The sequence below is a fragment of the Bombina bombina genome, chromosome 1 (assembly GCF_027579735.1).
Source record: "Bombina bombina isolate aBomBom1 chromosome 1, aBomBom1.pri, whole genome shotgun sequence".
Classification (NCBI taxonomy): Eukaryota; Metazoa; Chordata; class Amphibia; order Anura; family Bombinatoridae; genus Bombina; species Bombina bombina.
The window spans coordinates 1,144,759,969-1,144,776,122 of record NC_069499.1 but is presented as its reverse complement, the minus strand read 5'-3'; the positions used below and the strand labels follow the sequence as shown (position 1 = coordinate 1,144,776,122).

General features: G+C 40.7%; 1 protein-coding gene across 1 annotated transcript in view; it reads right to left on the bottom strand.

The window, feature by feature from the left end:
* Positions 1-16,154, bottom strand: part of HSD17B1 (hydroxysteroid 17-beta dehydrogenase 1) — a 105,092-nt gene that overhangs the window by 13,610 nt on the left and 75,328 nt on the right. Inside the window, exons 4-5 of the mRNA XM_053694175.1 lie at positions 12,470-12,563; positions 9,185-9,368 (exon numbers count right to left, since the gene is read on the bottom strand). Coding sequence (XP_053550150.1) covers positions 9,185-9,368; positions 12,470-12,563 — 278 coding nt within the window. The remainder of the gene's footprint in view (positions 1-9,184; positions 9,369-12,469; positions 12,564-16,154) is intronic.

Here is a 16,154-nt window from a genome sequence, read left to right as displayed (position 1 = left end):
ATACAGGGAGTGCAGAATTATTAGGCAAATGAGTATTTTGACCACATCATCCTCTTTATGCATGTTGTCTTACTCCAAGCTGTATAGGCTCGAAAGCTTACTACCAATTAAGCATATTAGGTGATGTGCATCTCTGTAATGAGAAGGGGTGTGGTCTAATGACATCAACACCCTATATCAGGTGTGCATAATTATTAGGCAACTTCCTTTCCTTTGGCAAAATGGGTCAAAAGAAGGACTTGACAGGCTCAGAAAAGTCAAAAATAGTGAGATATCTTGCAGAGGGATGCAGCACTCTTAAAATTGCAAAGCTTCTGAAGCGTGATCATCGAACAATCAAGCGTTTCATTCAAAATAGTCAACAGGGTCGCAAGAAGCGTGTGGAAAAACCAAGGCGCAAAATAACTGCCCATGAGCTGAGAAAAGTCAAGCGTGCAGCTGCCAAGATGCCACTTGCCACCAGTTTGGCCATATTTCAGAGCTGCAACATCACTGGAGTGCCTAAAAGCACAAGGTGTGCAATACTCAGAGACATGGCCAAGGTAAGAAAGGCTGAAAGACGACCACCACTGAACAAGACACACAAGCTGAAACGTCAAGACTGGGCCAAGAAATATCTCAAGACTGATTTTTCTAAGGTTTTATGGACTGATGAAATGAGAGTGGGTCTTGATGGGCCAGATGGATGGGCCCGTGGCTGGATTGGTAAAGGGCAGAGAGCTCCAGTCCGACTCAGACGCCAGCAAGGTGGAGGTGGAGTACTGGTTTGGGCTGGATCATCAAAGATGAGCTTGTGGGGCCTTTTCGGGTTGAGGATGGAGTCAAGCTCAACTCCCAGTCCTACTGCCAGTTTCTGGAAGACACCTTCTTCAAGCAGTGGTACAGGAAGAAGTCTGCATCCTTCAAGAAAAACATGATTTTCATGCAGGACAATACTCCACAGCGTGGCTGGCAAGAAAGGGTATAAAAGAAGAAAATCTAATGACATGGCCTCCTTGTTCACCTGATCTGAACCCCATTGAGAACCTGTGGTCCATCATCAAATGTGAGATTTACAAGGAGGGAAAACAGTACACCTCTCTGAACAGTGTCTGGGAGGCTGTGGTTGCTGCTGCACGCAATGTTGATGGTGAACAGATCAAAACACTGACAGAATCCATGGATGGCAGGCTTTTGAGTGTCCTTGCAAAGAAAGGTGGCTATATTGGTCACTGATTTGTTTTTGTTTTGTTTTTGAATGTCAGAAATGTATATTTGTGAATGTTGAGATGTTATATTGGTTTCACTGGTAAAAATAAATAGTTGAAATGGGTATATATTTGTTTTTTGTTAAGTTGCCTAATAATTATGCACAGTAATAGTCACCTGCACACACAGATATCCCCCTAAAATAGCTATAACTAAAAACAAACTAAAAACTACTTCCAAAAATATTCAGCTTTGATATTAATGAGTTTTTTGGGTTCATTGAGAACATTGTTGTTGTTCAATAATAAAATTAATCCTCAAAAATACAACTTGCCTAATAATTCTGCACTCCCTGTATACACACAAACAGGCGAGAAATTCATTCATGGTACAAAATTTCACATTTCATTATAGATATGGAAATGTTAGTAAAGATGGTAACAACTGCTAGTCATTAGAGCCACAAAAGCGTGCTTATATTAATAGAATTAATTGGGTCTTAAATTAAAGAAGTAAAAGTATCCAATATATTTAGAAAAATACAATCATGAGTTCAATCGCTGTGGGGTAAAATTTATGAATATTGTGCATATCTTTCCCCAAACACAATCTCTATATGTATAAATATTGGAATTCGCTTTATGCCTTCAAATACAAAGCAAATATAGCACTTACCCTAGCTAAAACTTTAGGGGGTTTCCTCTTGGTTAATGATATGGCTAAGTTAGCAGATAATATATTGAATGGGCTCTAAAACAATAGCCTTACTTATAGTATATAAGTGAGGAAACACTAAAGTTTACACATATATATATAATAGTAAAGTGTAAATAATGTATAGAGTAGCTAGATACTTGAGTATCAACCAAAGGACAAGCAATTGAATAGATATGAATAGATATGAAGGAAAAATAAGTTAAACAAAAGAAATATATAAGTAAAAGGGGGGGGGGCAATAGATCAAGTAAATCACTCCCAATAATTGATAATGTCAAATTAAAGCCCTGGGGTACCAGTGTTTGCAATTTGTATATCCAGTATACTTCCTGGCCCACAAGAGTATGTTCCTATTCCCCCCTCTAACTGGAGTGGGTACAACTTCTATGGCTTTCCACTTAATGGTGTCAACCCTTTGTTGATGTTCAAAAATGAAGTGTTCAGTGAGGGGGAAGCAATTTTGTTTATTTTTTATATAACCAAGGTGTTCCCTTACTCTTGTACGGACATCCCTGGTGGTGAGACCTACATATTGTTTGAGGCATAAATTGCAGATAACAAAATTACTGGAACATTTAACGCACCCTTTGGTGGGGAACATTTCATTTGTTACATGGGACTGAAAATGAGAGCCTTGACTGATGTAATCACACACTTTACAGCGTGGATGTCCACATCTGTATGTTCCTGAACATTGTAGCCATGTGCTATTGCTGGTAATTTTAGGGAGCATACTTGGTGAAATCATATTGGCTAGAGTGAGATTTTTAGCATAGATAAAATTACAACCTTCTCCTATCACTGATTTAAGCGTATCATCCCCATATAAAATGGGGAGATACTTTTTAATAATATCACAAATTTTGTAAAATTGGTTTGAGTATTTAGTTACAAAATTTAAACCAATTTTTCGTTTCTGTTTGCCTATGTGATCATCAAGGAGACTGGTCCTATTCACCTTTGCTATATCAATTCTTGCTTTCTCTATAATTTGTATGGAGTATCCTCTATCAACAAAACGTCTGCTCAGTATCTCAGCTTCTTGTTCAAAATCTGATTGTTCTGAGCAGTTTCATCTTATTCTCAGCATCTGTCCCTATACTATGCCTTTAAACATGTGTTGTGGATGATTACTATCGGCATGAAGTAGCTGGTTTCCTGAAAAGGGTTTCCTATATAGTTTAGAGACTACACGCTTTGTGGAAGAGTTAGTAGAGAGGATCAGATCTAGAAAGACGACCTCATCCTTATCCCAAGTATGGGTGAATGATATACCTTTATCGTTTTTGTTTAGGTAGCTTACAAATAGTTTTGCACTTTCTTGATCGCCCCTCCAAATCATAATCAAGTCGTCAATGAATCTTCTGTAAAAAACTATTCTCTCCTCGAAGGAACCCCCACCCGAATAGACATGGGACAGCTCCCACCAACCCATGAATAGGTTTACGTAGAAATACTATTACATTAAACGAATGTTAGAATGCTGTACAAACATTCTAAATTTGAACCCGAACGAACAAATGTGTTAAAATTTGTTTCATTTTTCGAATGTTGCAAAACATTTGCTCATCCCTATCTGTCAAACAACTTTTATGTCTGTATAATTAGTACTTTGATATGTCTGTCAGCAATATCTGATTGTCTGTTTACAATATAAAAGCAGTGAGTGAATATGGTGACCTGAGGAAGGGGTGTTGCCTTAAAATGAATAGTGTCCATTGAAGTCTGGCTGGACTGGTTTGCTACTGATCACACTTCTGCAATAAGTTAGTGCAAGTATTCCTTGTATTGTGATTTTTTATACAACTATAAAGTTTTAATGATTTTACATTATTGCTGGTTGTAAGCGCTGTTAATTTTGTGGCTTGGGTTTTTATAATCTGAACAGCAGCTCAGTTTTTATATATTTATTAAAGCAGCAGCTACACTGATTGTTTCAACCAAAAAGGCTTTCTATATTTTATGTACATAAAAATGTGTTTTATATCTCTTTAGTGATTAATCAGTAATAAGGATAACCAATCTTATAAGTCGCTATTTGCCTTATTAATATAAAATATTATTGATGCAAACCATGAACAAATCTATGGTAATTTATTTTATGCATTGGAATATTAGGTAGAGTCTTTAGGATATAAGTGCACTTTGATTTATGTTAAAACACTAGTTAGATGATTATATAGCATGATATATAAGTCATATATTTAGTATATTGAGATAATAAATGTATTTTATATATTTTTTCAAAGAAAGGCTGTTTTTATATTACCCTAAAGTAGTCTAAATTTGATGAAATGCGTTGGCAAGTGCTACCTAGAGTGGCCATCCTGTATTACTGGTACTGCCTTACAATCCACATTGAATTATAAGAGAATACCTTAAGAATACAAGAAACCTATGTGTAAGTAACATACACAGCATGACTAAGGGGTTAATCCCCAAAACGTTGCTTGTTTTTATTTCTTAAATAAAGATTATACAGCTTTGAAGAGAAAGTGCTGGTGACATTTTGTATATATTAAGAATACAAGGCCAGACTTTGGGAGTATAAAAAAGTCACCTTATAATTATTAAAGTATGCAAAAAACTATTTAGACAGCAGTAAATTCTGAACACAATGAATGCAGATACAGTAATTCAGTTTACTGTCCTATGGTGAGTTAGTGAATCACGGTCAGAGTATGTCATTGAGCACTACTGTACATGTAATTCAGTTGGGAAGGTTCCCAGTTGCACCCCTCCCCACCCCCTAGCGAGCTGAACCTATATTTCTATAAACAACACCTGGAGGGCTGGGCAGGGCAAATGGATCATAGACTGGCAGAAAGTTATTACCCTCAGGGACAATATTAAAGCAGCAGAACTCAACTTTTGATTTTTTATTTATTTATATACTGTATATATTTTTAAAAGTGAATATATTAAAGCTACAAAGACAGCTTTGGTGTGATTTTAAAATTGCTTTACAGAATGAAACTGGATAAGTAATATAGTGACCAGGCTGTGAAAATTGTTGGTCTACAAGAGTATTGGTTTTAAAGGGACATTGTATACTAGATTTTTATTTCCATAAATGTTTTGTAGATGATCCATTTATACAGCCCATCTGAGAGTGTTTTAGTAATAATGTATAGTTTTCCTTATTTTTTTAATAATATTACGCTAATTTTCAGACACCTAACCAAGTCCTAAAATATCAGATATAGGCCCCCATATTCAAAGCATCGACAGACCGTTGGGAAACTGCTTTGCTGGCCTTGTCCGCTTTGCAGTCCGATAATCTGTCCAGATATACCAGCGATGTCTCTCCCATAAAAGTCAATGGAAGCGTGACATCACCAGCTGCATTGCCGACATCACTGCTCATCGTCATTTCGCTGTGACGGTGACCCTATTTGAAGTGTGCCTACATGACAGTGTGCTCACTGAAACTAAAAATAGTTTCAGTGTAGGCACACTTCAAATATTGCTGTGGGGACCTAATTTTTACTACACCTACACTAACTAGCTCAGGCGATGTAGTCTTTACAGCTGTCTAAAGCAAAGTGCAGGCTACTCCCACTAGCATGCCCCCCTATCTCCACCTGAACACCTATAATTACGTCACTTATTACAGTCAAGCATGTACAGGGTTAATGTACATTTTTTGTATTTGCATATTCATTTTTCAAAGTAACCTCTTTACATGACCCATGTCCTGCCCCTAGTTCTCTAGTGCACTTTTTCTTTTACAGGGAGCGATAAATGACAATCAGCAGGCCTTCATCCTATTATATAAAAGGCCAAGTGTGTTTGTCCGAAGCTGTCATGCGCAGTAGAGACAGCACAAGGACAAACACACCTGGCCTTTGAGTCCTACTCCCTAGCTGATCTGCGGCAGAAGTGGCCGTGGCCGGGTGTGAGCTGGGGCGTGGCCGGCATGAAGGGGGCATGGTCGGGTGTGAATGGTCATGAAGGGGGCATGGCCGGGCGTGAAGGGGGCATGGCCAGGCGCGGTCACGAGATAGAGAGGGGAGGGAGATAGAGAGGAGGAGGAGAGAGAGAGGAGGGGATGGGGGGGAGAGAGAGGGGGGAGAGAGCTCAAAAGAGAGGGGGAGAGAGAGTGCAAAAGAGATGGGGGAGAGAGCTCAATTACAGGGGGAGAGAGAGCGCAAAAGAGATGGGGGAGAGAGAGAGTGCAAAAGAGATGGGGAAGAGAGAGAGAGCGCGCAAAAGAGATGGGGGAGAGAGAGAGCTCAAAAGAGAGGGGGAGAGAGAGCACAAAAGAGATGGGGGAGAGAGAGAGAGGGGGAGAGAGAGAGGAGGGGATGGGGGGGAGAGAGAGGGGGGAGAGAGCTCAAAAGAGAGGGGGAGAGAGAGTGCAAAAGAGATGGGGGAGAGAGCTCAATTACAGGGGGAGAGAGAGCGCAAAAGAGATGGGGAGAGAGAGAGCGCAAAAGAGATGGGGGAGAGAGAGCGCAAAAGAGATGGGGGAGAGAGCTCAATTACAGGGGGAGAGAGAGCGCAAAAGAGATGGGGGAGAGAGAGAGTGCAAAAGAGATGGGGAAGAGAGAGAGAGCGTGCAAAATAGATGGGGGAGAGAGAGAGCTCAAAAGAGAGGGGGAGAGAGAGCACAAAAGAGATGGGGGAGAGAGAGAGAGGGGGAGAGAGAGAGCTCAAAAGAGAGGGGGAGAGAGAGTGCAAAAGAGATGGGGGAGAGAGAGAGCTCAAAAGAGAGGGGGAGAGAGAGCGCAAAAGAGATGGGGAGAGAGAGCGCAAAAGAGATGGGGAGAGAGAGCGCAAAAGAGATGGGGAGAGAGAGCGCAAAAGATATGGGGGAGAGAGAGAGCTCAAAAGAGAGTGGGAGAGAGAGCGCAAAAGAGATGGGGGAGAGAGAGAGCAAAAGAGAGGGAGGGAGAGAGCGCAAAGAGAGGTGGATAGAGCGCAAAAGAGAGGGGGAGAGAGAGCACAAAAGAGAGGGGGGAGAGAGAGAGAGAGAGCAAAAGAGGGGGGAGAGAGCACAAGAGAGGGGGAGAGAGAGAGAGCAAAAGAGAGGGGGAGAGAGCACAAAAGAGAGGGGGGGAGAGAGAGCACAAAAGAGAGGGGGGAGAGAGAGAGCAAAAGAGGGGGAGAGAGAGAGCACAAAAGAGAGGGGGGAGAGAGAGAGAGAGAGAGAGAGAGGGGAGAGAGAGAGGAGGGGAGAGAGATAGAGGGGGGAGAGAGAGAGCTCAAAAGAGAGGGGGAGGGAGAGAGGGCTCAAAAGAGAGGGGGAGAGAGAGAGCTCAAAAGAGAGGGGGAGAGAGAGCGCAAAAGAGATGGGGAGAGAGAGCAAAAGAGAGGGGGAGAGAGCGCAAAAGAGAGGGGGAGAGAGAGCGCAAAAGAGAGGGGGGAGAGAGAGAGCAAAAGAGGGGGCGAGAGAGAGAGCACAAAAGAGAGGGGGAGAGAGCTCAAAAGAGAGGGGGAGAGAGAGCGCAAAAGAGATGGGGGAGAGAGAGAGCAAAAGAGGGGGGAGAGAGAGCGTAAAAGAGAGGGGGGAGAGAGCGCAAAAGAGAGGGGGACAGGGAGAGCGCAAAAGAGGGGGGAGAGAGAGAGCGCAAAAGAGAGGGGGAGAGAGAGCGCGCAAAAGAGAGGGGGAGAGAGAGCATGAAAAAGAGATTGGGGAGAGAGAAAGAGAGAGAGAGAGCAAAATAGAGGGGGGAGAGAGAGCAAAATAGAGGGGGGAGAGAGAGCTCAAAAGAGAGGGGGGAGAGAGAGCACAAAAGAGATGGGGGAGAGAGAGAGCTCAAAAGAGAGGGGGAGAGAGAGCACAAAAGAGATGGGGGAGAGAGAGAGCTCAAAAGAGAGGGGGAGAGAGAGAGAGCAAAAGAGAGGGGGAGAGAGCGCAAAAGAGAGGGGGAGAGAGAGCGCAAAAGAGTGGGGGGAGAGAGAGACCAAAAGAGGGGGCGAGAGAGAGAGCACAAAAGAGAGGGGGAGAGAGCTCAAAAGAGAGGGGGAGAGAGAGAGCAAAAGAGATGGGGGAGAAAGAGAGAGCAAAAGAGAGGGGGAGAGAGAGCGCAAAAGAGAGGGGGGGAGAGAGCGCAAAAGAGGGGGAGAGAGAGAGCGCAAAAGAGAGGGGGAGAGAGCGCAAAAGAGAGGGGGAGAGAGAGCGCAAAAGAGTGGGGGGAGAGAGAGACCAAAAGAGGGGGCGAGAGAGAGAGCACAAAAGAGAGGGGGAGAGAGCTCAAAAGAGAGGGGGAGAGAGAGAGCAAAAGAGATGGGGGAGAAAGAGAGAGCAAAAGAGAGGGGGAGAGAGAGCGCAAAAGAGAGGGGGGGAGAGAGCGCAAAAGAGGGGGAGAGAGAGAGCGCAAAAGAGAGGGGGAGAGAGAGCGCGCAAAAGAGAGGGGGAGAGAGAGCATGAAAAAGAGAGGGGGGAGAGAGAGAGAGAGCAAAAGAGAGGGGGGAGAGAGAGCAAAATAGAGGGGGGAGAGAGAGAGCGCAAAAGAGAGGGGGAGAGAGAGCACAAAAGAGAGGGGGGAGAGAGAGCGCAAAAGAGAGGGGGGAGAGAGAGGGCACAAAAGAGGGGGGAGAGTGAGAGAGCAAAAGAGGGGGGAGAGAGAGAGCGCAAAAGAGAGGGGGGAGAGAGCGCAAAAGAGATGGGGGAGAGAGAGAGCGCAAAATAGATGGGGGAGAGAGAGAGCACAAAAGAGATGGGGGATAGAGAGAGCACAAAAGAGAGGGTGAGAGAGAGAGAGAGCGCAAAAGAGAGGGGGGAGAGAGAGAGCGCAAAAGAGAGGGGGGAGAGAGAGAGCGCAAAAGAGAGGGGGAAGATAGAGAGTGCAAAAGAGAGGGGGGAGAGAGAGCTCAAAAGAGAGGGGGGAGAGAGAGCTCAAAAGAGAAGGGGGAGAGAGAGCTCAAAAGAGAGGGGGGAGAGAGAGACAGCTCAAAAGAGAGGGGGAGAGAGAGAGCAAAAGAGAGGGGGAAGGAGAGCGCAAAAGAGAGGGGGAAGAGAGAGAGTGCAAAAGAGAGGGGGGAGAGAGAGCTCAAAAGAGAGGGGGGAGAGAGAGACAGCTCAAAAGAAAACAACAGCACACGTGCTCTTGTATATGATCTGTATTCTCCATTGACAACAGATCACTTTAAAAGTTATGTGCAAGAATAAAACCTTAATTAAAAAAAAAAAACATGGATCCCTCTTATGTCAAAATGGTAGCTCTATGTAATAATAAAACAACTGTATTTTCCAGCAGCTGGCAATGTGCTGCAGCTTTATATATATATATATATTACTAGTATATAAAACAATAAAACAAGACACACAGACCTGCACAATCTCATCTGTATCCTGTGCCACATCCTGGAAGATCGTTTGGCAGTGCTGCAGGTACTGTGTATAGAGGCTGAGAGTCTCACTGTCCACACCCTTCAGATGACTGTCACTGGGCTCCCATATCTGTAGATTGTTGATGAAGCTGGTGTTCACTGGGCCACACTCAATGAGGCTCACACTATACAGAGAATATAGGATTAGGTTCATGGGGCGCGATCAAATATATACGGCGCAGGTTTCGGCACAAGCATGGGAACCTGCGCCATCGGTAATTTCACCTCGCACATCGGGGTATTACATAAACCCCGCCGGCAGTTCATAAAGTACCGTAAGTCTGATAAACTAGCAATGTCCAGAAATTAGCGTAAATACAAATTTCTGGAGTCGCCAGGGACTTACGGCACTTTAGAAACTGCCGGCGCCTAAGAAAAGTAAAGAAAATAAAAAATCTCCCGTAAAAGTCTAACACCCTCCCAAAAATAAGCCTGACACGTAAAACCCCTATATCCGCAATCACCCCCTCAATACTAATATTAAATGTATTAACCCCTAGACCGACAACCCCCCACAACGCAATATGCCTATTTAAACTATTAACCCCTATATGCGCCATCAAACCCACACCGCAAGTAATAACAAAATTATTAACCCCTAAATCCGCCAACCCCAACATCGCAAACTACCTATTAAAAATATTAACCCCTAACTTAACCCCCCTAACCTAACCCCCCCTAAATAAACTTAAATTACCTAATTTACAAAATACTAAAGTTACTATTAAATATAAAAAAATTTACACTACTTTTAAAATACAAATAAACTAAGTATAAATTAAAGGGGCAGTCTAATCAAAATTCAGGAGTAGACTGTCCCTTTAAGCAAGAATTACGGAAAATAAAAAAATCTAAGATTACAGAAAATAAAAAATAAAATGACAAAATTTTAAATAAATTACACCTAATCCCTATGAAAACAAAAAAGCCCCCCCAAAATAAAAACACCCCCTAATCTAATCAACTACCAGTAGCCCTTAATAGGACCTTTTTCAGGGCATTGCCCCAAGATAATCAGCTCTTTTGCCAAAAAAATACACACAGCCCCCCTACCAGTAAACCCCCCACCCTCCAACCCCCCACCAAAAAAATACTAACACTAAAAACGCTAAACTACCCATTGCCCTGAAAAGGGCATTTGTTGGGCATTGCCCTTAAAAGGGCATTCAGCTCTTTTGCTGCCCACCCTATCTAAATAAAATAAATCCCCCCAAAAACCCCTTAAAAAACTCTAAATCTAACCCCCAAGTGGTCCTCATCTGTCCTGAAGTTCAGCAGAGAAGGACCTGTTCCAGGCGGTGAAGTCTTCTTCCAAGCGGCGACCTCTTCTTTCTGCTTCCAGGAACCAGCCGGCACGGAGCGGAGGGCGGAGTTGAAGACCGGCGACGCTAGAACTGAAGACCAGGGACCGCGGAGCCATGGAGCGTGGAGGATCCTCTTCATACAATATCCGCCATACACTGAATAGGAATTCAAGGTACGCAATTAAAAATGGCGTCCCTTGAATTCCTATTGGCTGATCAGCCAATCGGATAAGAGCTACTGAAATTCTATTGGCTGTTCAAATTAGCCAATAGGATTTCAGTAGCTCTTATCATATTGGCTGATTTGAACAGCCAATAGGATTTCAGTAGCTCTCATCCGATTGGCCGATTTGAATTTGAAGGCTCAAATCAGCCAATAGGAATTCAAGGGACGCCATTTTTAATCGCGTACCTTGAATTCCTATTCAGTGTACGGCAGAGATAGTATGAAGAGGATCCTCCACGCTCCATGGCTCCATGGTCGCCAGTTTTCAGTTCCAGCGTTGTCGGTCTTCAGTTCCAGCATCGTCGGTCTTCAACTCCGCCCTCCGCCGGCTGGTTTCTGGAAGAAGAAAGAAGAGGACACCGCTTGGAAGAAGACTTCACCGACTGGAACAGGACCTTCTACGCTGAACTTCAGGACAGGTAAGGACCACTTGGGAATTAGACTTAGAGTTTTTTAAGGGTTTTTTGGGGGGATTTATTTTATTTAGATAGGGTGGGCAGCAAAAGAGGGGGGGCTGTGTGTATTTTTTTGGCAAAAGAGCTGATTATCTTGGGGCAATGCCCTGCAAAAAGTCCTTTTAAAGGCTACTGGTAGTTGATTAGATTAGGGGGTGTTTTTATTTTGGGGGGGCTTTTTTATTTTCATAGGGATTAGGTGTAATTTATTTAAAATTTTGTCATTTTATTTTTTATTTTCTGTAATCTTAGATTTTTTCATTTTCCATAATTCTTGCTTAAAGGAACAGTCTACTCCTGAATTTTGTTTAGACTGCCCCTTTAATTTATACTTAGTTTATTTGTATTTTAAAAGTAGTGTAATTTTTTTTATATTTAATAGTAACTTTAGTATTTTGTAAATTAGGTTATTTAAGTTTATTTAGGGGTGGTTAGGTTAGGGGGGGTTAGGTTAGGGGGGTTAGGTTAGGGAGGGTTAGGTTAGGGGTTAAGTTTATTGCGTTGTGGGCTATGGCAGTTTAGGGCTTAATACTTGATTAGGTTTATTGTGTTGTGGGCTATGGCGGTTTAGGCTTTAATAGACTTTATAAGTTATTGTGGTGGGGGATTGCTGTTGACAGGTAGATAGACATTGCGCATGTGTTAGGTGTTAGTTTATTTTTGCAGGCATTTTCGGGAGTTACGGTGCTCCCATACTCAGCGCAAGGCCTGCTACGGCTGCCTTTTATGGCGAGGTAAAAATGGAGTAAGATTTCTCCATTTTCGCCGCATAAGTCCTTGGGCTGGATATTGGATACCGATTTGTTCTATGTTAGCCTATGGGAGTAATAATTGCGAGCGACGGGTGAAATATACGCGCATAACTTGTATGCTACGCCGTATATGTAATACTAAAATCGCGTAAAATCTGGCGGCGGAGGATTTTGCGGGCGACGCTGCATATGTAATGGAGGCCATGATGTTTTCAGGATGCCCTCTGTCTAGTTACTCCATCAGGTATATACACTAAAACTATGTATATATCTATAGCTTAAGCAAAGACCTTTATATATTGACCCAATAGGACCAATTTGTACTATTAACACAATTAATGGACTGGTCCCTACTAAGACTAAAGTGTACAAGTGGCTGTGACCTATTTAAGAGGCATCCCTAAAGAAGTCATTTACAGGACACACAAATAGCCTCTACACAGGAAGTATGTGTTTATATTTATTTACAGCACATGCAAAGTTACTCACTGTATATTAAAATGCTGCAGGACAATAGCCAGACTCTCACTGAAGCCTTCCACTGCAAACTTGCTGGCACAATACACATCATTAAAAGGCACACCTGTGATGGCACAAGAGGGTACAGTGCAGTTATTCAAAACTTACATATGACAACTCCATTTTTATCTTTATCATACAGATCTTCCTAAAGAGGGTATTACAATTAGAAATCCTAATTAAGCACTATTATTATGTGGCATAAAATACTTATATAATTACTTTAAATATAAACTAATAAATAATTAAGATACCATATTTTCTATATAACAAACAACTTAATACAATATTACTTGTTTAAAACAATATGGAAGCAATGCATTACAAAAGTCATTTGGTAAAAGCATATTCAGAGGTTGCATGTTTATAGTTTAAAATGACCTTTTTCTGCCACTTCTGGGTCTCCTGTCTCAGGAAACTAGAAAATGATGCAGCCAATCAGAGGCATCATCATCGCCTTGGCCATTAAAGTCTGTAAGATGATATTCGCATCTACACGGTGCAAAATGGATTGAAGCTGAAGTATAACTGCCCTAGTGGAATAAGCAGTAATACGCTCAGGGGGAGTCTTCACCCTAACAAGAAATGCTTTATACATTAAGGCCTAAAGCCAAGTGGCTAAAGTAACTGTCTGTCATGAAAACCTCATGATTTCAGGATGTCATGGGCTAATTCTTTTCTCTGTGTGTCCTGTATTTCAATGTTGCTATTTACAGCTTTTTAAAGGGACAGTCTAGTCCAAAATAAACTTTCATGATTCAGATAGGGCATGTAATTTTAAACAATTTTCCAATTTACTTTTAGCACCAATTTAGCTTTGTTCTTTTGGTAATCTTAGTTGAAAGCTAAACCTAGAAGGTTCATATATTAATTTCTAAGCCCTTGAAGGCCGCCTTTTCTCTCAGGGCATTTTGACAGTTTTTCACCACTAGAGGGTGTTAGTTAATGTGTGTAATATAGATAACACTGTGCTCAGGCATGTGGAGTTCCTATGAGCCAGCGCTGATTGGCTAAAATGCATGTCTGTCAAAAGAACTAAAATAAGGGGGCAGTTTGCAGAGGCTTAGATACAAGATAATCACAGAGGTAAAAAGTGTATTTATATAACCGTGTTGGTTATGCAAAACTAGGGAATGGGTAATAAAGGGATTATCTATCTTTTAAAACAATAACAATTCTGGTGTAGACTGTCCCTTTAACACAGTCCAGAACTCTAAAAGTCAAACCTGTGAAACCACTGATTCTTAGTACCTTCAGCTGGTTCAACCAGATACAGGGAGGCAATTCAGTCTTCTCACTACATTGTTCTTGGGCCAAGCTGTCAACACAGAGTGACAGAAGACAGTGTCCTCTATCAAGGCATAGACTTTAGCTCAGTTAAGGTTGGCACATTAGGATATCTTAATATGTTTTGATCATTTTTATGTTGCTGGGTGATTAATAAGACAGATATATCATGTTTGGTTTCAATCCTATCATGACATCATAAGGTTCATTTTGATTATAAGTGTATGGTTACTGGATATACCGAAATAAAATTATCTGGTTTATGGCCTGTCATAAAAAAAGGGTGGCTACCTTTCTTGTCTACACTTTCGAAGGGGCCTGGCCAGAAACGTGACTCAGTAAAAAATTAAATGTATTTAATGTTGGATTTAGCAAACTAATATTGTCTTTCACATGGGAAGCTAATACAGTGAGCTTTAGCATTTTTAATGCCAATTTCCCTTGGGACAGAGACTATACCAGTAAAGTTATAGGTTCTGTTATATATTCTCCCTTTTATTTTAAAACTGTTTTGCGTGCAAATGTGTTTGTTAATTCTTTTTATATTATTTATGCACTGTGACTATTTTTGTTCATAATAAATATTCCTTTATTAAATGTTTTCCTTTGTCTAATACCTGTACCATGTTACTGAACAGACTATAAATAACAGTATTGTCTTTTTAAAATTGATTGATTGTTTTGGATTTTTAATCTATTAGTCTGGCTTTTTCTTTGGGATTTCTCATATAATAATCCTGAAGTGGTGGCAGCAAAGATAGTTTAGCATGGGTGGAATTAACAGGGAGCTTTAGGCATTTTTATGGTTTTAGCACAGATAACTGTTTATTAACCCTTGCTCCCACTGATCTAAGTTACGAGCTTGCCTGTAGTGGCTAGACTGTGATGAACTGGTTAAAGTGGAAAGGGTTGGTTAACCAATTATAAGACAAATTGGTAACTGTTGCAGGGTTGGTTAACCCAACTGGCATAGTTTTATGTCTTTTGCGAGGTCTAGAGAAATAAATTAACAGAGAAGAAGAAAGTCTAAAATGTGTATGCGCTCAACATAGACTTTAAATGCCCTTACTGCATCAAGGTTAACAAGTAGGTATGGGCGTATGTGTTTATATTCGAATTTGAATGTTAGAACGAATGTTATTGTAGAAGTTCGATTTACATAATCGAATGTTGACTAGAAGAAATATTCTCAAAAATTCTATAATCGAATGCTATATACAGTTTTCGAATGTCACTTTCGAATTTGAACGTTCATAATTAGATTGAATGTCCACATTCGAAATTTCGAATGTAACATTCGATTTAACAAATACTATTTAGAAGTTCAATAGTTCATGTGGTAGAGAATTTAGTAAATTGATACAAATATATCAATTTGAATGTTTATATTTAGAATATTGCATAATTTCAATATTACATTTAAAGAAAGCATTAGAAATACTATTACAATTATAAAAGTTCAATTTTTTTCAAATAAATATTACCTCTAAAGAAAGCATTAGAAATACTATTACAAATATATGAATTCGAATTTTTCGAATTCGAATATTGCATAATTCGAATACTTGAAAATAATGTTAGAATGTTGTACAAACATTCGAAACGAACAAACGTGTTAAAATGTATTTAATTTTTCGAATGTTGCAAAACATTCACCCATCCCTATTGAGAAGGTGACACTTCTTAAAATTTTTAGGAGCCAGGCATAAAAGTAACGATAATTTCTTGATTGATACGATTTGTAGATACTACTATATAGTAGTCCAGAATAAGCAGGATTACTTAAAAGAGGCATACAATGTACTCAATGACACAGACACCTATCGGCCTTTAACATTTAATTCAACAAATGCATACAAACAAGAACTTTGGGAGTTGTTAATAACAGCAAAACATAATGTGACCAATTGTATCAGGAATTGGGTCTCTCTGTGATAATCTCTCTAAATACATTGATCACTTCCTCCAACCATTAGTAAAAAAACACCAAGGCGTACTTAAGAGACACATTGGATGTTATAAAACTATATGAAGGAATTGAATGGAAAAAAGACTACTTGTGGCTAACATGTGATGTGTCTGCTCTATATACTAGCATCCCTCATGAGAGAGGGGTGTCTGTAATAAGAGAAGAGTGTTTGAAAGGGGAATTAGATACAGCACAAATTGAGTTTATTGTAAACTGTATTCATTTCATTCTAACACATAATTATTTTTTATTTGAAGGTAGGTTTTACAAACAGATTCAATACAACCTTTGCCCCATCCTATGCTAATTTATTTATGTCTAATTTTGAAAATAATAAAATTTGGACCAACAATCCATACATCAAATATAATACATTATCATCGATTTATCGATGATATT